Below are 552 nucleotides of genomic sequence, written 5' to 3' on the forward strand. Positions count from 1 at the left end.
AAGTACCCACCGAATTGCATCCGACACGTCGAGCACCATACCCTCCATGTCTGTCTGCGGGAAGTTGCGGTAGTCGGGGCAGAACACAACATACCCACGTGCGGCAAGAAGCCGTGCCACAAGAAAGCTCCAGAAGTGGCTGCCAATGATCCACGCGCCACCGTTGAGGGAGATCACAATGGGGAACTTCTTATTTCTTAATCTTGAGCGTCTGGATATCATCTTCTCCTGATCCATCATGCGGAAGAGGGAGTCAAGTGGGACAGGCAGATAAATGTCGAGTGTGGCGCGATTGTGCAGATTATTCCTGTCTTCTTCGTCCTCGTCATCGTCAGACTCTGTTGTGGAGTCGGAGTCCCCATGGGCGCTGGCCACCCAGTCCGGATTCTTTTTCTCTCCGGCTGCAACAGGGGCTTCCGCAGCGCGGTTGCTGTAGTGGCGCTGAATGTAATCCAGCGTGTCGGCAAAGGATCCCATGCCGGTGACCTCCGGGAAGTCGTCCATGAGGCCCGACGTCAGCGGATGTTGCGGCAGACCCGACGTCACGCGGCC

General features: G+C 56.9%; 1 protein-coding gene across 1 annotated transcript; it reads right to left on the reverse strand.

The window, feature by feature from the left end:
* DQ04_25341000 (putative ecotin) lies at positions 1 to 552 on the reverse strand (the record flags this gene model as incomplete). Its single annotated transcript, XM_009318275.1, has 1 exon — positions 1 to 552. A coding segment is annotated over one exon (552 nt), but the record flags the coding sequence as incomplete, so codon positions are not given.

Source organism: Trypanosoma grayi (assembly GCF_000691245.1).
Source record: "Trypanosoma grayi strain ANR4 Tgr_2534_V1, whole genome shotgun sequence".
NCBI lineage: Eukaryota > Euglenozoa > Kinetoplastea > Trypanosomatida > Trypanosomatidae > Trypanosoma > Trypanosoma grayi.